At 46.3% G+C, this 18,735-nt stretch overlaps 1 protein-coding gene across 1 annotated transcript; it reads left to right on the top strand.

The window, feature by feature from the left end:
- Positions 1 to 1,290: 1,290 nt before the first annotated feature.
- slc7a5 (solute carrier family 7 member 5) lies at positions 1,291 to 16,897 on the top strand. Its single transcript, XM_041938927.1, has 10 exons — positions 1,291 to 2,524; positions 4,621 to 4,746; positions 10,887 to 10,992; positions 11,491 to 11,535; positions 11,627 to 11,750; positions 11,953 to 12,056; positions 12,270 to 12,366; positions 12,635 to 12,784; positions 14,546 to 14,723; positions 14,817 to 16,897. The coding sequence occupies exons 1-10, from the start codon at positions 1,942 to 1,944 to the stop codon at positions 14,870 to 14,872; spliced, it is 1,569 nt and encodes a 522-aa protein (XP_041794861.1). The 5' UTR covers positions 1,291 to 1,941; the 3' UTR covers positions 14,873 to 16,897.
- The last annotated feature ends 1,838 nt before the right edge of the window (positions 16,898 to 18,735 follow it).

The raw sequence follows: 18,735 nt of genomic DNA on the forward strand, positions 1-18,735 counted from the left end.
CCCCCACAGTGACAGAAAAACAGCTCCTTCATTTGTTCCCATGTCTCTCGGGGGCCTGCGGGAGCTGCTGTGCAGGTTTATAAAGACAGACAGACATGGATTAAGGTATATTTGCGTCTCTCGGTCTGTGGCTCGACCTGAGATGAAGGAAATGCATTCTTCAGGCTTTGTGCAGATGGACAGAGACAATATCAGAACGCACCTTTAGGCTGGATTTGGCCCAGAAATGTTGACCGCGTCCACCTCGTCTGGACAAAGGAAATTGCCTGTTTGTGAGTGTGTGTGTGTGTGTGTCAGTGGATGTGTTTGTACGTATCAGAAGTATTAAGACCATGGCTCAGACTTCATGTCACAGGGGAGCTTTCATAGTATATTCTATTCTTGTTCATATATACAAACGCTGTACGTTGTGATGTGACAGCAGGATACGAGGGCACTTCCAGCTTTAACCACGATGTGGCTCACGGTTGCTCGCCGGTGTTTACTGTGTGTGTGTGTGTGTGTGTGTGTCTGCGGGTGAGCTTGTAGGACTGGCACAGAGATGGCCTGAGAGTCAGCTGTCACTGTCAAATTGCAGCAAGTGTGTTGTCTGGTGTGTGTCCGTCCTGGATGTAATCCCAGTGCACAAGTCATCCAGAACACTGACTTGACACTGACCCTCGCAAAACCACCACGTCCAATCCACCAGCTCCTCGTCTCAAATTTATACCGCTGGCAGTGGGTGCCGGGGCAGGCTCCAACCACACACTCATAGCTTTGCCACTCCTTCCCTTCGAGTCTCCTTCTCTATTGTCTGGCAAAAATCTGGGGCACTTTAAGGGTGCAGCTGGTTGAGCAGAATCCACAGCATTGCTGCAGGCTTGAGGGTGGCCTTGCATCACTGTCCCTGTCACGCACAAACTCTGCTATTAACTGCTTGTGTCTTATTACTGAGTTTGTCTCTGAGGGGCTGCCAGGCTTTTCCGTGTTGACTGCATTCTCCTGCCTTAGTTAAAATACAAACGGATTAGGTGAATTGACTCCAGTTTGCCTGCAGGTGTAAGAATGAATGCTGTTGTTCAAGACTGCCTCCTGTCCAGCCCGTACTCTGCCTCCAACTCAGCGAATGAATGCATACACTCCAGCCCGCAAGTTCACTTTCAATATTTGCATATCCAACCAGTTTTCCCCTGAGAGGGATGCAAAGTGACATCAACTGCATTCCTTCAGTCAGTGAGTGACGCCCTGTAATTCACTCATGACACAGTGGTTTCTAAACTCTGGGGTTAGCAGTGCTTTGATGAGGATGGGCCAAATCTGTAATGACACGTTTTGGATCGAATGGATCTCCATTCCTGCAGCCGGGAGGTGGGGGGCTTCTACTCCTCAGGCTATTTTCAGAATCTCTGTCTGAGATTACAACACCATAAAACCAGCCCAGCTGATTTGGGTGCTTGGCTGGAAAATTGGAAAGACTGTTGACTGCTTCTTCCTCCTGTGTTGTACTACTGGTATGTCCGTGCCGTTTTATGCAGAGATGATGCCGTGTGGACCGCCTGCGGGGCCGTCAGGTTCCTCACAAACAGATCAGATGAAAGCTGCGGGGTTGAGTGCGCGTAAGATGGGTAGTACCGCCGTCCGTCGCTAGAGGGCGGAAAAGGACAAAACTGGTTCAGGCAGAAGCGGGGAGAGCCGGTCTGAAAGCAGGGGCTGGCCTTGACGGAGGAGGGCCATCATGTCAGTTTCCACAGTGTGTCTGAACACGGATAGAGTAGAGATACAAGAGACCACGCTGCTCTGACTCATACCGACACACAGCGCGGACTCCTTGTGGCTGAGCCATCAGACCACACGCCGAACACAGAGAGGAAGAACCGACCGGCGGCCGAGAGCGAGAGGCGGCAAAGCGGGAAGCTCCGTGTCCCCCGACCGAGAGAGAAGAAAGAGGAAACCAAGCCAGCGATGTCGGCGTTGAAAAAGAGAAACTCAAACTCCTCGGCGGACAGGGAGGACAAGCAGGTCACGGAAAGGATGCTGTCCCCGGACAGCAGCGGGGACAAGGGGGACGCCAACCAGGGTGGAGCGCCGGGAAGCGACGCCAAGAGCCCCAACAACGCCACCGGAGGAGAGGACGGGGTCGTCCTGAAGAGGACCATCACCCTGATGAACGGCGTGGCCATCATCGTGGGCACCATCATAGGCTCGGGCATCTTCGTCACCCCGACCGGCGTGGTGCGGGAGGCCGGCTCGGTGGGTCTGTCCTTGATAGTGTGGGCGGTGTGCGGGGTGTTCTCCACGGTGGGAGCCCTGTGCTACGCGGAGCTGGGGACCACCATCACCAAGTCCGGCGGAGACTATGCCTACATCCTGGAGGTGTACGGCTCCCTGCCGGCTTTCCTCAAACTCTGGATCGAGTTGCTCATCATCCGGCCGTCCTCCCAGTACATCGTCGCCTACGTGTTCGCCACCTACCTCCTCAAGCCCCTGTTCCCCGTGTGCGCGGTGCCGGAGGACGGGGCCAAGCTCGTGGCCTGCCTGTGTATCCGTGAGTACCCGAGCCGAGCCGTGCTGCCCGGGATGATGCAACTTCTGGCGTTGTTGTGTTGTTGTGCCAGCGACTGAGATGCATGCGGCTGAAGTTACGCTTCCTCTGTGTGCGTGTGTATGTGTGTGTTTGTGTTCGTCTGTCAGGATCATCACACACCTGAGGGGTGGGTGGGGGGGACAGATGAGATCACCGAGTCAGCCGGCGCACATTCAGTGTTCACGGGCGGCATCAGTGCGATATGTTACAGACCACGTGTGGTTTCAGTTACACGCGGGCGTACTACATACTCATCCTCGCGCGCAGCCTCAAAGGCGACGTGAAAAAGTGCCGCGTTGTTACATCAGGTCCGGTGATGGCAGAGGATGCTCACGCGCATCATTGGAGCATTTTCTCACTTGAGATGCAAAGTTAGTCATTTCATTCACTTACACACATTCTCCATCTCTACCTTAGATCGAGTGAATATTTATCGTCACTTTTCTCCTGTAAAATAAGAATTATTTTTAAATTTCTGTGTGACTTTCAAAACTATAAACATCGACGTTATACCGGAGGCTTAATGCACAGATGCACAGTGTTTAAAATATGAAATCCTATATTCTGAGACCACTTAATAGGCCACAATTAATCATATTGCATCTCTCTTAGCTCTAAATTTGAGGACATGTGCTAACAAGATATTTACAAAAAGAAAATCATTATTAATGTGGTGTGTATGTAAGATATTAAAAATGTTGAAAATGCATGAGAATTGATCTAAATGTGATGAATAGTACATGTCATACATTTAATTTCTCTCAAAGCAGCCAATAAAACCCTCAACTATAATATATATATATATAATAATGCTGTGTTCAGGGTCAGTAAGTGTTTTTTAGCCTGTTTTAGCATCACAGTTCAGTGTTTGCTAAAAACACTGGGAAATTTCAGTGTGTTTTACAAACACGTCGTCTGTGTCTTGTTTTGTATGGAGTCTTAACAAGATTAGCTCTGGATTAATAGCTGCTTTAACCTATTGGCACCAGTCTCTGGTTGTACTTTTTTCTTTGACTGCAGTTCCCAACAAGTCCCCCCCCCTTCGAACTCAAGACACGGCATCTCTACATGACGTTGTGACATTGTGTATGCATGTGCGTCAGTTTGTGTGGTACCAACTAGCAATGCTCGTATCTAATCTTCAGATTGACTGAAGGCTAAATCCTGACTGAGACCACATGACAAAGCCGTTGGCCGAGAGGCTCAGTTATCTGTGTGTGTTTGTGTGTGTGTGTGTGTGTGCACGTACGTGCCTGTGGTCTAGGCAGTGGGGTGGTCAGGGTCACTGTGGGGCTGAGAGCCAAAACCTCCACACACACACACACACACACACACACACACACACATATCCATAGCTCCACTGGTCTATTTTGGGGATAGTTATTGGGCCATTTTTCTGTAGCAATTTGTTGTATTGAGATCAGTGTTTGTCTGTGTGCTCGCCTGCAAGTTTGTGCATGTGCATGCACATACACCCAAGTATTAGCTAGTTGCGTGTGTGCATGCTTGTGTGAATTTGGATACCAGTGTGTGTTTGTGTGTGTCGAGCCCTCTACTGTACCCAGGCTCCCTCTCTCTTTGTCATGGTCTCTTTAACACAGAGCCTCATTGTGCTGTGCTTCGTCTTTTCTGTTGTGGCCCCGGCCTGATTTAGGAGCTCTGAAGAAACCTGCTGCTTTAGTTAATCACGTTTAATGGGGTCCAGGGTTAGGGGCCGCTTCAACAGCCCTAAATGCGTGTGTGTGTGCAGGAGGGGGGGGGGGTGGTTACCAGTACTGCACATGTGTTGGAAAGGAAAGACGGATACAGTGGAGAGGATTTTACTGCCTTAAGATCTTTTTTTTACCATCTCTGTGAATTCTTCTCCTGCTCCCGTTAGAGCTGCAGATACACACATACGCACCCCTACATTATCTCGAATTTGAGTAGTGAAGTAGTGTAAGGGGCCCTTGCATGTGGTTGATGACGGAAACCAGGGGGAGCAGAGCAGCTTCATGAGGACGCTGCCACTTCGAGTCTCTCTCTCACTCTCTTTTTCTTTCTCTCTTTCTCTGCAGTCTTGTTGACGTTTGTGAACTGCTACAGTGTGAAGGCAGCCACCAGAGTGCAGGACTTCTTCGCCGCGGCCAAGCTCCTGGCGCTCGCACTCATCATCATCATCGGCTTCGTCAAGATTGGCCAAGGTACTTCGCACGAGCGTTAACACCCCGACAGCATATGCACACAAACACACGAACACACACATTCACAGGGTTCCTGTTAGTGTGGCTGCTTTAGTTGACCAGAATCATATTGTGATGACAGGAATTTAACATGACATAATTCTACAATCTATATAATCAAAATGACAAAAAGACTGTTGTCTTTGTCCCATGCGAGCTGTGGAAGCGGAGTAGCTGCTGCTTAGCCTGGAATAGGGCTGAAGCGTCATTAAGGCCACAGGATGTTGTGAAGTGCAGCCAGAGACGGAAGGACGGCACTGAGAAACCTAACAATGGCTCTTAAGTAGAACCCTTTCTTGTGGAAATCTGCTCATGAGTTGCAAGACGCCTTTCTGAACAAACAAGAGCTTGTGTCCCATTCACTGCAAGTTATCAGACCGCTGAAGGTTTACTGAAGGAGGTGTATCATTAGGACTCATAAAGACAGCAGTGCGCTCAGGCGATCAAACTCTGCCCCCTGGAGGAAGACCCCCTGCCCTGCCCCCTGAGGTTTTGGGGTTCATTGGGTTCATAGAAATTAGTCCTAAATATTGAAGGTGACATAATTCCTCTTCTGCTTCCTTTGCTATGACAAAAAAAAAAAAGAACATCTACCAGGTAACTGCAGGCTTATACCCCCCCGCTGCCTGCCTGCCAGGCCCTGCTGTGCTCCTATGGCTGGCTCTCTTCCTGTCTGCGCCAAGGCTGTCAGCTGCCCTCGAGAGAGAGAGACATAGGAGCAAATAGAAAACAGCAGTGAATTAGATTAGAAGAGTGAATCTGTGCTCTTGGTGGAGAAGAAAATTAGAGAGGGAAACCCACTAAAAGGGAAGTCAACAAGCATGTGTGCTGAATGTGAATGAGTCAGTGTGAGTCACAGACCGGGTCTTGCAGATTGAATATAATCACAAAGCAAACAATGCTACAGATTAGAAGCTGGAAGCTGAAAGTTGACAGCTGGGTTAGTTTTGTCAGATTTCTACTCGGTTGCAAAATAATTGGTCGTCTAAAGAGGGATGCCTTTGGGGAAAAAAGTGAAATGTCACTGAGTTTAAACAGAATTGGAGCTCACACAGACTGAGGGGCGATTGTGGAGAGCAGCTGACCACACCAGCAACCGGTCTGCTTTCTCCCGCTGTGTGGTGCCTCTGTCTGGAGCACTGTGCTCACCTGTGGCCTCTTACCCTTTACCCTGACATTAACCCTCGCCAGGCTCTAATGTTCAGCTTTGTAAATCAGTTTCCTTGACAGTCTCAGTTGGACTCAAACTGCAACACCAAACCTACAGTTTAAAGCCGGACACTTCTAAAACTAGTGGGGCACTTGGAGAACCACTGCTGCTTATAGGTCTGGACTCATTTCCAAAACCAGCAGAATCGTGGCAAAATATGGTCGTGCCTAGCTGAAGCCTCATCATCTCAGCTATGCATTTATTATCTTTTCTAAACTGGAAATATGTCACATATGTTTCCGTAGCTACACGTTAATTTTATGAAATGGTACTGCTGCTCTCATGAAACCACTGTGATTGCTACACCCTTCCAACCAAGTTTAATCAAACTTGGATAAGCAGTTTTTGTGCATTCCTGCTGACAAAAAGCTGAACAGACCGACAAAGATATAAAGCAAACCCAAAACCTAACCTCCTTGGCAGAGGTAACAATCTGCAAAATTGGCTTAAAAGAACTGCTAAATACAATTTAGAAGTCTTATTTAGCGTGTGATGATTTTAGGATTTATGCAGAATGGAGTCAATACAATACAATACAAGTGTTTTTTTCAGCTTTGTCTGTTTAACTTCATGTCACATACACACACACACACACACACACACACACACACACACGGTGAGCTGACAGACTTTCTGTTTGTGCGGAGGTCGGGGGTCACAGGTCTCAGATCAGCTGACTGGTGGGCAAACAGGACCTCGACACTGAGTGGAATTGTTCGGAAGCGGACCAGAAAGAGATGGAGCTGAGGGAGGAGGTCAGGAGCTGGGTTAGAGGGAGGGAAGGTGGGAACGAGACGGAGGGAGAGAGAGGTTTGGTTATACAGAGAGAGAGGAGGAGAGAGAGCGGAGGAGGGAAGAGATGCAGTGTGAGGTTTCTGGAAGCTGGCTTTTCACTGGCAGAGATCAGCAGCAGAGGGTCCCGGGGACCACTTCCAGCCAAACCTGCTGCAGTCCCATCCAGTAAACTCTGACCTGTTAATGGAGCAGGGCTGATGATGCAGCAGTGTCTGTAAAACTGAGTGTGTCAGGACATCACAGCAGGTCCTAACACAGGTGACTGAGGTGAAGTTGTTTATCTGGAGTCAGCTTTAGAGAGACCAAGGTACCATGATGTTAGACAGAAAGGCCTGTTAAAGTGGTCTGATGGGTGTGTGGACATAATGATGGTAAACAAGCAGTAAGGAGTTCTGTAATTGAGCAGTGGAAAACATGCTGCTGCTGAGGCCTAAAGAATTAGAGAGCTGAACTTTGTTGGCTGTAAGCTGACTTTAGGATAATTTGTTGATTTTCATCAATTAAATCCTTCATTTTTTTTTAAATAGGTGCTTGAAAACACAGTCTGTCCCAAATCTGTACGAGGGCCACACGTTATTTACAGCTTCCTGTATGTCCAAAAAGCTACTGATGATTTTCCCGTAATTGATTTGCTGGAGCTCGTCAGTCTCGACTGAACAGCAAGCGTGAGCTCTAACTGATCCAGGTCTTTCTTCAGCAGCAGCAGGAGCTGTAGCTGGCTCTTATTCTTTAAGCCCGCCTGTGTAATACCTGTTTAGGTGTGCGGCTGCAGAGTAATTCTACTCATTTGTAATCTAGTCCTTTGCTAAGTGCGATTTCAAAAGCGAGCTTTTCTAACATCATGTGCAGCCTTAAATCTTTAACATCAATCTTCTCCATCGAAGTGCTTCTAATGACCGTTTATCTGAGGCACGTCAGATTATCTGGATTTAGGCGAAGACTGGCTGCGTGGCCGTGATAACAGCAACAAACTCACCTGACAGGCCTCACTGCAGAGCCACCGGGCGCTGTTTTTATTTTATCAGCCTGCTTGAGAGTACGTGCGTTTATTGTTTAAGCAGCCATCTGATCCAGGAAGAAACTGGCACACAGAGAAAGAAAAATGCCACAGGCTGTTTATTAGTCACTGAATTTCTGAAGGTGGAGTCCAGGAAATGTGATCACGTTACAGGAAGTTTTTGACAAATTAAATTTCATAGCAGTATCACAGAAGGAATCCTTGTATGAGCATGTGAGTGTAAACGCTCAGTCCCTTATTCGGTACGAGCATGTAGGGGTACAGCAGTGTCCGTCCGGTCGTCATGGTGATGTGAGTTTGGTGAAGATAAACTGACAGCACACACACTCTGCTGTACTCATCCTGAGCCATCATTAGATAGAGTTTTACAGTGTGTGTGTGTGTGTGTGTTCATGGAGCCCGTGGCTCATCGGCTCAGAGTCTGCTGGTGTCTCAGATTAGAGACCAGTGTAATCTGATTATCTGCAGTAAAGACCTGCTTTCTCAATCTGACACCTGCCCACACTGCTTGGGAGTAAAACACTCACAGAGACTGAGACTCTGGTTGACCGGCCACGTAAACCCACCCCTGACTTCAGCTTCATCTTGTCACAGTGCTTTTCCTTCTCATCTGTCCAATACTAACATGGTTTATTCAATAAAACACACATTCATAGTTCCGCTTGCAGATATTTCTGACCTCACATGAACCCCATTCATCTCAGTCTAATCCATGTGATGGCCTTGCCATTACCTGCCCCGCTGCCTCTTCAAATCGAACGCACAGTCAGTATCTGCCAAGTATACACCCAGATAGCCTGAGATTTGCTGTTAAACTGATCCACATAAAGCCCGTTTCCATCCCAAATCACCATGTGCGCCCATCCCTGTTCTGAGAAACATGAAGACTTCTTTGTCATAGTAAGCATGAATCAGAGCAACAGGTAATCCTTTTAATTCAACCGATCACTGTCTGTGCAGAGCCACAAATAATTTAGTTTTAATTTGAATCAGTCACATCTCCTATCATTTAAACTGTACATGTGATTTTTCTCTCCACGTCTCTACACTGTTGTTTCCGCCCAGGTGTTCTCACTGTAATCCACACATGAATGCGAGATTCACGTGTTTATGACTTCTGAGGCAGTGGTCATTCTTTGCTAAGATGACAAAACTGAAAACATAAGCATCTTAGCATATGGACTGGAATCAGGGGGAAACAGTGAGCCCAGTATGGTTGTTAAACAGGAGGGGGTGGGTGTCAGGGAGGGGCACAGAGCCACTTAAGTCCCTCTAGTCCCTGTTATTAAACCAGGTTTAATTAAACCCACTAACTAGAGGGAGGAAATCAGGTGTTCTGTCATTCAGTCTCTGTTGTGTGTGCACCTTTTGAGTGTGTTTGTTGCATGCATATTTCATTCTGTGCTTGTGTGTCTCACTTTCACTGCCTGGCGCTGGTATCATGTGACCAGCTGATCAAGACTCGGAGAAGTGTTTCCTGACCAGCCTGGTGGAAAGTGATGGGGAGTGACGGGACAGAGTGTTTGTGTTGTCAGTCCTCATCTCACAACACAACAGCTGGGCTGAAGGAGGAGGGATGAGAGCTGGGGCCAGGGGTGATTCAGACCTCACCACCAAAAGAAAGTGTGAAGGTCAGGAACAAGTCAGGCGTTCCACCGAGACGCGAGGCGAGCTGTAGGCTTGCAGGAGCAACGGTCGTGTGTGTCTGTGTGTAAAGCAATGAGCAATCAAGGCCAAGAGTGTCCGATAGTCAGGTGAGGTCTCAGTGTGTGCAGCGACTCTCAGCCTGTTTAAAAAACACTCCTTCACAGATACACATATCAGTGTGGGAAACAATGCTGATTTAGAATGAGTCAATAATGACTCAGTGACTTTAATGCTGACTCAGAGACGTGCATTAGAGGTGCAGGATGGGTGTGTGTCAGATAATTTGCATCTGGACTCAAATCAACTCAACTTCATTTATAAAGCACTTTAAAGACAACACGTTCCTGATTTCTCTAACTTCTGATTAGCTTTTTTTTTGAGAATGATTCATTTTAGTTTTAGTGAGGCTTGTGTTTGGGTCGACTGTAGATTTAATTTCTTCTGCGTCAGCTGGGGCTCTCCTTTAGTGTTCAGAGTTGGAGATATGAGCAGAGCTGAAACATCAGGAAATGAATCAACAGTTGTTTTGATAAAAGTCTTTTTATTTCTAGCAAGAATGCATTCATTGGTTCCAATTTTCTGCTTTTTTGTGGTTTCTATAATTGTAAATTGAATTCTCTGCCAAACTGCTGAAACAACCATAAGGAACCTCAGCGACAAACATGATCTTAGAGATGGTCCGGGCCAGGACCCTGAGACCCCTGCACTGCCCCCGTCAGGCCGGTATATAGAGTGGCACTAACCACGTGGAGCGACGGGGTCTTAGGATGCTGTGGTCACACATCTGTCTGTTTGTTAGGAACGCAGTAATCGGGCGTTTCCCACGCTACACAGCGGCTTATGGCTAACCCTCCCAGTAGCAACACTGCTCCAGGCTGTTGGTTTAGCAACCGTCGCTGTGTCTGAGAATGTGTGTGTGTGTGTGTGTTGTGGGGAGCAGCGGCGTCAGGAATGTGGCACAGATCCCCTCAAAACAGGTCAGAAAAGAGGTGCCGTGGTCGAAATGTCATAAAACCTCACGTCGGCTGCTCAGTTTGAGTAAACTAGTAATACACTCCCGTCCCTCAGCTGCTGAGCAAGGCATTAAACCACCAACTCTCTGCCCCCTCCTCCTCGTACCTGCTTCTGTTCGTCTGCTGTGTGATCCGTCCACGCCTCAGGTCGATCCACAGAGCCGTGCCCCAGTCGGGGCACTTATTGACCGTCTCGGCCTGTCTTAACTCTCATAACATTCTGCACTCCCTCGCTGATCCGCATACTGAGACAGATTTAAGCGAACTCCCCCTCCCCCTGGGGGCTGTTTGGCGTGTCTGTGTGCGTGTTGGGCAAATCCGAATCATTGCTTCATTTATTGTTCCACATTTCAGGTTCTCCCGACTGGCTGGTACTCACCTTTGTGTCTTAGCCTAACTCTTTCTTCCTATTCTCCAGGTGGCATAGATGGTCTTCTCCCAGAAAATTCCTTCAAGGGGTCCAAGTATGAGTTTGGCAGCATCGGCCTGGCGCTCTACAGCGGCCTGTTTGCCTACGGAGGCTGGTGAGTTAACTCATCGACCTAGCTGTGTGGTCAGGTTGCAGGACACCGTGTTGCCTGTTCGTTATCCAGTTTTGCATTTAGAATCAGACAAATGAACAATCTATAATTTGTTCATGATCCCTCATGGTTGAAGGATGGAAATGAACGTGTGGTACTGTGGATCATTACTTTGGATTTAAGTCTGTTAATCAATTACATAATATCATGAAGATAAGATGCCTCTGAATGTCCATTAACCATAATATTGAATTATAACCTGGTCTGCTTCCTGGATTGTAACTAGATTGTGAATTCGGTCCCCTGGGGATCAGTAAAATCACTGTATTTCATGTCTTTTCACTGTAACACATCGCCGTCTGTGGCTATATGAAATAGACTTTTTTGTATAAATGCTGCAGTTTGCGAAAATTCAACATTTCTCACGTTTCTCACCTTTTCCATTTAGAGATTAACACAGAACTGGCCTGTGTCTCTGATTGTTGCCTCTTCTGCTTGCAGGAACTACTTGAATTTTGTCACCGAGGAGATGATTGAACCTTACAAGTGAGTATTAACGAGTGACTTGTTTGCTGAGATTGATGATCTGTGCTTGTAATCGGAGTCATAACCAAGAATTCTTGTGCATCTTCCCCAGAAACCTTCCTCGTGCCATCATCATCTCTCTGCCCATAGTGACAGTAGTCTATGTTCTGACCAACCTGGCATATTTCACCACCCTCTCCCCTGAGCAAATGCTCGGCTCAGAGGCCGTGGCTGTGGTGAGTGTTTCTTTGGATGTACAGCGCTAAGTACAGTACATACAAGTTGAAACACAGACCCAGTGAACATAAATGCTAATCAGTTGCTTAAATCATAGCTCTTTGGCTTCCCTCTGGATATGCTCCACTTAAAGAACATGAAGGATTATTGCAATGTTGTTTTCTTAATTTACTTACGCTCACATCTGTGTGTGCTCTGCAGGACTTTGGTAACAGACACCTGGGCCCAATGGCGTGGATCATCCCAGTTTTTGTAGGTCTGTCCTGCTTTGGATCAGTCAACGGCTCTCTGTTCACATCCTCCAGGTACCACGCTCATGCAAGCACACATGCGCGCACACACACACCACATGAAAAACATACCCAGAAGCAATGAATCACATAGCCAGACTAACCAGGTTTGGGGAAACTCAAAAACACCTTCACAAACTTCCAGAATGTTGTCATGGATACAAAATGCCTTCATTGGGATCATCCAGCTGTTCATACTCAGTAGCCATGTCTCTCTCTCTCTCTCAGGTTATTCTTCGTGGGTTCCCGGGAGGGTCACCTGCCCAGTCTGCTGTCAATGATCCATCCCTCCCTGCTGACCCCGCTGCCCTCACTGATATTCACTGTACGCACTCTTGTTTTCTAACTCACTGTACACTAAAACAGAAATGGACCACTGCATTGATGTGTAGTGATAGTGAAGTATTCGGGTGGTGCTGCTGTGGGATATGTGTGCCAGTAACAAATGCAAGTTCATGACAGCTTCTACGTCTACTGTAAAGACTTGATGTGTAGTTGCTGTAAAGAGCACTGAATGCTTAGCATCAACGATTAAGACTTGAGAAAACATTGTCGTATTGCACGCTGAATTGCTTCTCTCTCGCTCTCTCCAGTGCTTGATGACGCTGCTCTACGCCTTCTCCAACGACATCTTCTCCGTCATAAACTTCTTCAGCTTCTTCAACTGGCTCTGCATCGCCATGGCGATCGTCGGGATGATGTGGCTCCGTTATAAGAAGCCAGAGCTGGAGCGCCCAATCAAGGTGACCCAATCTCGATGCATTCAGCCGGCCAGAACACGAGAGAAAAAGCGGCGCTGGTTCACGGATGAGGCTCGCACACACAGTCGGACATGAAAGTCTCACTTGGTCTTTGTCACCATCAACTCCCACTTGAGTTAGCTTTGGCAGCAGGAAGCGTTTCTTTTTTGTCTCATTCACCTAACAAAGATCCATTCAGCAGAGCTCCGATGAATAGAGACTGATCACAGATTAACGGACAGAAGAGAAGCTGGATGCTTGTCAGCTGGTGTTGAGGCCTGTGGGGTAGTAGTGTGTGTGTGTGTGTGTGTGTATGTGTGTGTGTAAGTACAAGAGGAAGAGTACTATTCTTCCTGACTAGACCAGTTGCTGCAGGACTCCCGGACACACAGAAGACCATTGTGCTGTAGTTGCCCTTTGTTTGCATGTGAGTGTGTGAGCTTTCACGTGTGATGCTGTGCGTGTGTGTGTGTGTGTATCCCATATTAGAGCCTGATGGCTGCCCTGACTCTACTCATCCGCCCGCTGGCATCCCGTTGTGTGTTGGTCAGAGGCGGAGTCAGCTGGGGCAGTGAAGTGAAAGAGGCAGATAGATCTGTTGGCCCAGCACTCTGAGTGTGTGTGTGTGTGTGTGTGTGTGTGTGTGTGACTGAGTGGTGGGACAGTGGTGGCACTGTCTCTGCTTATCCTCATCTCTCTCTTTCCCTCTCCCACTCTTAGTTCTTCTTTCTTTGTCTGTCACATTCCTGCTGTTCAACAGATTTGGAGCGGAGCTGCCAGAAAAATCACACAATTAGCCGTACTAATTAATCTCTCTGGTGAAGAGATACTGTACATCAGCAGTCTCGTAGAGTCATGACAGCTTCAGTTCACATTCAGCCGACATGGCCAAAAGCGTGTGGTCACCTGACCGTGACACTCATTAGTTGGGTGCATTCATCTGCTGCTACAGCAGCGATAAGGCCTGGGGCCCAGTCGGCGTTCCTGCTCATCCAAACTTTGCAAACTGTTGTCACAAAGCTGGAGGCACATATATCACTGTCTCAAATATCACTGTATACTGTAGCATTAAGATTTACCTTCACTGGAGCTAAGGGGTCTAGTCATAACCATGAAAAACAGCCTTGTAGCCACCCACTCTGCATCCCCTCCAGTTTCAGCCCCTTCCTGCTCATTGCTTTGGTTCACTCTTATTGTGTAGTTTTTGGTATACCTGCCCCTCTCCCTGCCCAGCCAACAGTAGACAGAGAAAGTTATCAACTACCTCATGAACACAGTGGAGCGTTTAGCAGCTAAAGAGCCAGATATTTCTCTGAGGAGTAGGGAGAGACCAAAAAAGGAGCTAAAAGGAGAGTGGATATTGGACTTACATTCAGAAAATAAAATGTACAGTGGATATGGTGGCTGAACAGCTACATGGAACAAACAGGACATCAGTTCCACTCTCATGTCAAATATGAAGCAACAGCCAGCAGCCAGTTAACCTAGCTTAGCATAGAGACTGGAAACAGGGGGAAACAGCTAGCCTGGCTCTGTCCAAAGGTGACAAAATTCACCAACCTCTAAAGTGCACCGATTAACACTCATCTTATTTGATTAATCCGTACAAAAAACGACATGTAAAAACAACATATCATGGTTTTACAGGGGGTTATGTGCCAGGAAGTCACTGGAGTTGACAGCGGCGCAGTGGAACTCGTCAGTTTGATGCTCATGAGTCTTTTAGAGTTTCTTTTTAAGAATCCTCATATTTTCTCCCTGCAGGTGAACATTCTGCTGCCGGTGAGTTTCGTGCTGGCCTGCCTCTTCCTCATCATCGTCTCCTTCTGGAAGACTCCAGTGGAGTGCGCCATCGGCTTTGGCATCATCGGCACCGGAATTCCCGTCTACTTGTTCGGTGTGTGGTGGAAGAGCAAACCCCAGTGGCTGCAGAATGGAATCTGTGAGTACAACACCAGCCTCTTCACGCGCACGAGTTTCAGAAACTGCTATTTCACTTGACGTTGTGGGTAATCATCACTTATGTGTTTTTCAGTCTCGACCACAGCCCTCTGCCAGAAGATGATGGAGGTGGTGCCTCAGGAGTCCTAAAAGCCAGTAGCCAATCACGGTGCACCAATAGTGACCTCTGGGCTCTGACGTTACAGCCGGTGAAGCTTGACTCCTCGAAGCCCCCCTACACACACACACACACACACACACACACACACACTCTGTCTGCTGGGCGCTGATAAGGACCTGCTGAAGACGGGCGTTTGAGGCTACTGTGTCGATCCTCAACTATTTTTCTGTTTGTTTCTTCTGTTGCTGACATAGGCTGTCGTGTTTTCTTGTTTGTTATGATGCACTTCAATGAATTTGTTTTTACTTTACTGTTTTTTTGTTTGTGTGAATACGTTCATGAAAAATATCCTTCCTCGTCAGAACCCCGTTGTATTAAGCAAATTGTGCCTTACGTGGCAAATGAAGGTGTACCTGTCAGCTGTAGCAGTAGTTGTGGATGGTGTCTGAGGCTGTGGTCAGCCTCGGCACTGACCCGCAAACAGCTGCAAACAGAGCTCTCTCATTCCAAAACCTTTGGAACCGGGAGCGTTGTCTTTTTAAAATCCTACAATCATCCACTTTAAATCTCCTGGAGCCAGCTTGTGCTCTCAAGTCAAAGTTTTGTCAGATATTCATGTAGGAAGCGGTGGTCCTGTTGCTCGTTGGTTGATGCAGCATGTCGGCCACTATCATGCCTGTGACCACTCAGCGTCTGTTGTGTGGAGTTTTTGTGAGTTGAGTGAAGATCTTGGTGTGTTAGAGCTGTTTCTGTTTTCTCATTGTTCTACTTTCACGAGTCTCACCTGAGTTTTACATACGCGGATGTTTAGTCAGCAATTAAGATTATTTAATATTTGTTTTTTTTTTTTTTTTTTTTTATCTCATTGCTCTTTAAATCATCATGTGACAAGACTGACAGAGGTGCATATGCCAGACTGCGAAATTGTATTTTGACTATCACTGAAAAGTGGGTCAAAATTCCAAGCATGTGCTTTTTTCCTGCTGTTGATTGTTTTTTGGGGTCAGCAATCTCATTTTGACCGGGATCAATATCTCCACGTACTGAGCCTGGCTCGCAGAGCGCTGTTAAAACCCCATTACGCTGAGTGTTCAAGAGACAATGTTTCAGACTGTATACTGAAATATGTGTGTGTGAGTGTCTGTGATTTCTACTTGGAGGTTCAGTCGGTTTCTCTTGTGATCTTCTTGGACACACACGGGGTTAGGGTCAGGGTTTTTTGTATTTTGGCGTGTGTGTTTGTTTTCCCTACTTAGCCTACTTTCGCAACACATTGCAGACTAAAGACCACTTAATTGGGCAGAGCTTGTACAGTAGGGGACAAAGGTATGTCCCCAACTGGGAAAAAGCAGATTTTTGGGTCAGTGGTTAACATTAGGGTAAGTCAAGGAAATAAAGTCAATGTAAATCAAAATGTCCCCGTAAGTGACCAAAGTTACCGTGTGTGTGCGTGTGTGCGTGTGTGTGTGTGTGTGTGTGTGTGTGTGTGTGTTTTGGGGTCCTTAATGTGGAGGTAGGTGGGGGTGAGAGGTCAAAGAGGATAATATAACAGTCAGACAACGTGTGCTTCAGTCTATGGAGAGAGATGCTGGGGAGGAAATGGGAGAGGAGATTTGTTTTTTGTTTTTTTTTTGGGGGGGGGGTTAGTACAGAAGGCCACGTTTGCAGATCATAGTATGAATGGCTAGTTGTTATTTTTCATCCTCATGTTTTGTTTTTACCTGTCCACGCACCGTGACAGTTAGTGCTGTATTATTAGCCTCCGCCCTCCATCTGGTAACGGACCAAAAGTACACGCTACTGTTGCAGAGTTGTTTCCATGGAGACAACGCCGGCGGATGCAGGAGGGGTTAATTTGTATGTTTTAGATGTAGAACCTTTCTAACGCTCCAGCCATCGCACAAAGCCGATGGTAACTAACCTGAGTAGGACTGTAGAGAGTTTATTTATTTATTTTTAGAATACTTTGTTGTCACTGTTAGCAGCCCTTCTAACTTGTTTACAGGGCATTTTGTGAAAAGTGCTTTACAAATAAATCTTGAGTTTTTTTTCCACTCTTGTGTTCTGTTGTGTTTTGGTTTTGGTCTATGTTTTGTTTCTTCATTTCTTGTTTTCATTTTGTTTTGTTTTTTTTTAAATGTGGCTAAATACCATCTATGATCACAGCAATACGAGCAAATACCAAAAAAAAAATATCCTCTGTGTGAATGGTTGTTTTTTTAAAGCTATGTAAACAGTGAGTGTGCTTCACGTGGGGGATGTCACTTAAAAACCCACAGAGAATTATCAACTCCACTCAGCTCTATGGAGCTTCATAGCTGATTTGTTGGGTCCTAACTGGGCTGTTTTTGAGTCTTGTGGTTCTCATCATCTTTATTGTCTGTGGCAACCTCTGATAAACCCACTGTACTCTAGCAGATCAGCACCAAACAGCAGATAGATGAAGTTAGCAAGCTGCTGAGCATAGTGGAGCATTTAGCAGCTAAGAAGCCATGTATTTTCTTCAGGAACAGAATTAAAAATGGGGTGAATATTGGGCTTACATTCAACAGCCAGCCAGAAACAAAAACTGCAAATGAACACTAACGTTGTGTCTGCTGGAGCCATAGCAGCTCTAGAAGGAACATAACAACTTCAGTGTTTTATTACAGCTTGGTGCACTGCCCCCAAGTGGCCAGAATGATTCATGCTGTTTTGAGGAATATAAGGGTAAACATTTGTTTCCAATCTGTCCTTGATTTCACAATCTCAGTGTGTTCAAAAATGATGATAAGCATTGTTGTCTGCAATGAATTGAACTGAAATAAGACAGAAAAGGCAGTGAACGCATCAGATATTACAGATCTCTTAATATCGCTATTTTATGTTCTTCTCCAAGCTTTAAAATGATTTTCAAGTGGGCTAAGGATTTAATTAATTTAATAAACAAAATCATTAAATACTCGTCTGGAGACACTTTAGCAGTGAACTTTATCATCTTTTGTACTGCCAGTATGCATTTTATTCTGAAAATCCATGTTTTATGAATTCCATATATTGTGGGACCTCTGCATGATTTGTTGTCATAAAGTTACTTTCATGGACAGGCACAATGAAAGACAGACAAGACACACTCAGCACAATATAGCTATGTGTACAGTCTATCAAATGAGCTGCAACTTGAACCCAGTTTACTGTAAACAACTGGACTGATGTCAAAAGCTGTACCACCGGAAAAGGATGTTCAAACAATAGGGCCTGTACTCACTCTCTTTTTATTGGAGTTTCTTCTTAAGTGGTGCCAAAAACAATACACTATACTTAAACATTAACTGGACCAACAATGTCACTTGTTAATCACCTTCAACACAAGCAGCTGTTTACATACGTAGACGGGCTTCTGGAGGGACTACTTCATGTTGTCCTTCACTTATCTGTCCATCAGTATTAGTCCTTTTGTTTGACTTTGGCAGGTGTAACATTACCACGCCTGTACGGCACCAGAGTGATTCCTGCTTTAAACGTGGAAAGAGGAGTGGGTGAGAACAGGAGGTCCATGAAAGGTGTTTGTTGAGCGACTGAACAAGCTAGAACAAGCTGCTCCGTCACACACAGATGCTCTTTTCTGTGCTCATGTGTCTTATTTAGTGCTATTTGATACAATACATTACTAATACAGTCAGTGAATGAGTTCCTTCCTCCTCTCCCCATGCTCTCTGAAAGCTGAGGGAAGACATGATTTACTTTTTGAAGCTTTGTTACGTGTCACACTCCTCTCTCTTCACCTGTTTCTGTTTGATTCATCACATATAAAAGCAAACATGACTACAACAACAACAACAACAAAAATCTAGAAAAGTAGCATCCTTTGTAATTGTTCTAAAAAGCCTTGTGTCTTTCCTGACCTTATTTC

This window comes from Chelmon rostratus, chromosome 6, assembly GCF_017976325.1.
Source record: "Chelmon rostratus isolate fCheRos1 chromosome 6, fCheRos1.pri, whole genome shotgun sequence".
NCBI lineage: Eukaryota > Metazoa > Chordata > Actinopteri > Chaetodontiformes > Chaetodontidae > Chelmon > Chelmon rostratus.